At 38.0% G+C, this 1798-nt stretch overlaps 1 protein-coding gene across 1 annotated transcript; it reads left to right on the plus strand.

The window, feature by feature from the left end:
* Nucleotides 1–376: 376 nt before the first annotated feature.
* On the plus strand, nucleotides 377–1797 carry LOC106884142 (zinc finger protein 239; the record flags this gene model as incomplete). Its single annotated transcript, XM_014935373.2, has 1 exon — nucleotides 377–1797. A coding segment is annotated over exon 1 (1032 nt), but the record flags the coding sequence as incomplete, so codon positions are not given.
* Nucleotide 1798: the final 1 nt, after the last annotated feature.

The raw sequence follows: 1798 nt of genomic DNA on the forward strand, positions 1-1798 counted from the left end.
GGGATTAAGTCGATTACGTCGACCCCAGTGCGTAACTGGTACCTGTTTAATCCTTTCTACTAAAGGCACAAGGCCTGAAATTTGGTGGGAGAGGACTAGTCGATTACATTGATGGTAGTGTTACACTGATACTTATTTAATCGACCCCGAAAGGATGAAAGGCAAAGTCGACATCGGCGGAATTTGAACTCAGAACGTTAAGCATTTCGTCTGGTGTGCGAACGAATCTGTCAGCTCGCAGCCCGAAAGATAGTAGCTATATCTAAATAAAAAAAAGGATCTATAGTGAAATGATAGGGGATTTAATAAGAGTTAGCTCCCCTACATATGGAGCTGAAAGCACTATTGATGCACTCTTGCGGGCGCATACATAGATGCGCATGCGCAGGAAGTACTTTCGCTTCCATCTTGACGCCGCATTGTTATTGTTTGACGCACTTTTTCGATTGCTACACTCGTTTAAAATAATGTCCTTTACAAAAGATTTCTCCACATTCACATAAAGTTAAAATGATATCCTTTTATAAGGGAACTGTCTATACAGAACTGATATATGCTTCTTTTCATAGATCTGTGCTTGGATTTACTGTCCGGAATATATGCATGAAAGAATTTTGCATTCCGACCAAACTGGGACAACATTTTAAATGATTTTTGCAGCATCTTAAAATACTGTTTGCAGTCGATGAAAATATAACAATAGAAATATTTATTAGGTATAAAATGCAAATCAGAAAATTATAATGTGGTGAGTAACGAAAAATAATGGAAAGTGGATTATGTGACATGAAATGTATAACGCAACCTAAAATGATTGATATTGCCGAAGAGATGATATTGAAACGGAAAGAAAAGTCCTCGTACCATTGTGATATATGTGATAAATCATTCACTCAAAAAGGTAATTTTTCCATTCACCTGCGTATTCATACAGGGGAAAAACCTTTTCATTGTGATGTCTGTGGCAAAGCGTTCTCTACCCAAAATTACTTAACTACCCACATACGTATTCATACGGGAGAAAAACCATTTCATTGTGATGCCTGTGATAAATCATTCGCTAGAAGTAGTATATTAATTAGTCACAAACGTATTCATACAGGCGATAAACCATATCACTGCGATATCTGTGGTAAGTCGTTCTCAGCAGGCAGGAACTTAGCTGGACACAAACGCATTCATACAGGAGAGAAGCCACATCAATGTGATATCTGTGGTAAATCATTCCTTCAAAGATCTCACTTAACTTCTCATGAACGTATTCATACGGGAGAGAAGCCATATCACTGTGAAATCTGTGGTAAAGCTTTCACTGAAAATTGTCACTTAACCAATCACAAACGTGTCCACACTGGAGAGAGACCATATCGTTGTCGGGTCTGTGGGAAATCGTTTTCTCAAACAAGTTATTTGAATGAACACAACAAACGGCTTCATTCTGGAGAGAAGCACATTCGTACACAAGAGAAACCACATCACTGTGATTTCTGTGGTAAGTCGTTCTCTGAAGCCAGTTACTTAATGTCACACAAACGTATTCATACAGGAGAAAAGCCATACCACTGTAATATCTGCGGCAAAGCATTTTCTGAAAGAAGTCACTTAATCAATCACAAACGCATTCACACAGGAGAGAAACCATATCATTGTGATGTCTGTGACAAGTCATTTTCTCAAAGAGGTCATTTAAACATTCACAAACGCACTCATACTGGAGAGAAACCATATAGTTGTGACACATGTGGTAAATCGTTCTCTCAGAATATTCACTTAACCATTCACAAATATATTCATACAG

The sequence above is a fragment of the Octopus bimaculoides genome, chromosome 28, assembly GCF_001194135.2.
Source record: "Octopus bimaculoides isolate UCB-OBI-ISO-001 chromosome 28, ASM119413v2, whole genome shotgun sequence".
Classification (NCBI taxonomy): domain Eukaryota; kingdom Metazoa; phylum Mollusca; class Cephalopoda; order Octopoda; family Octopodidae; genus Octopus; species Octopus bimaculoides.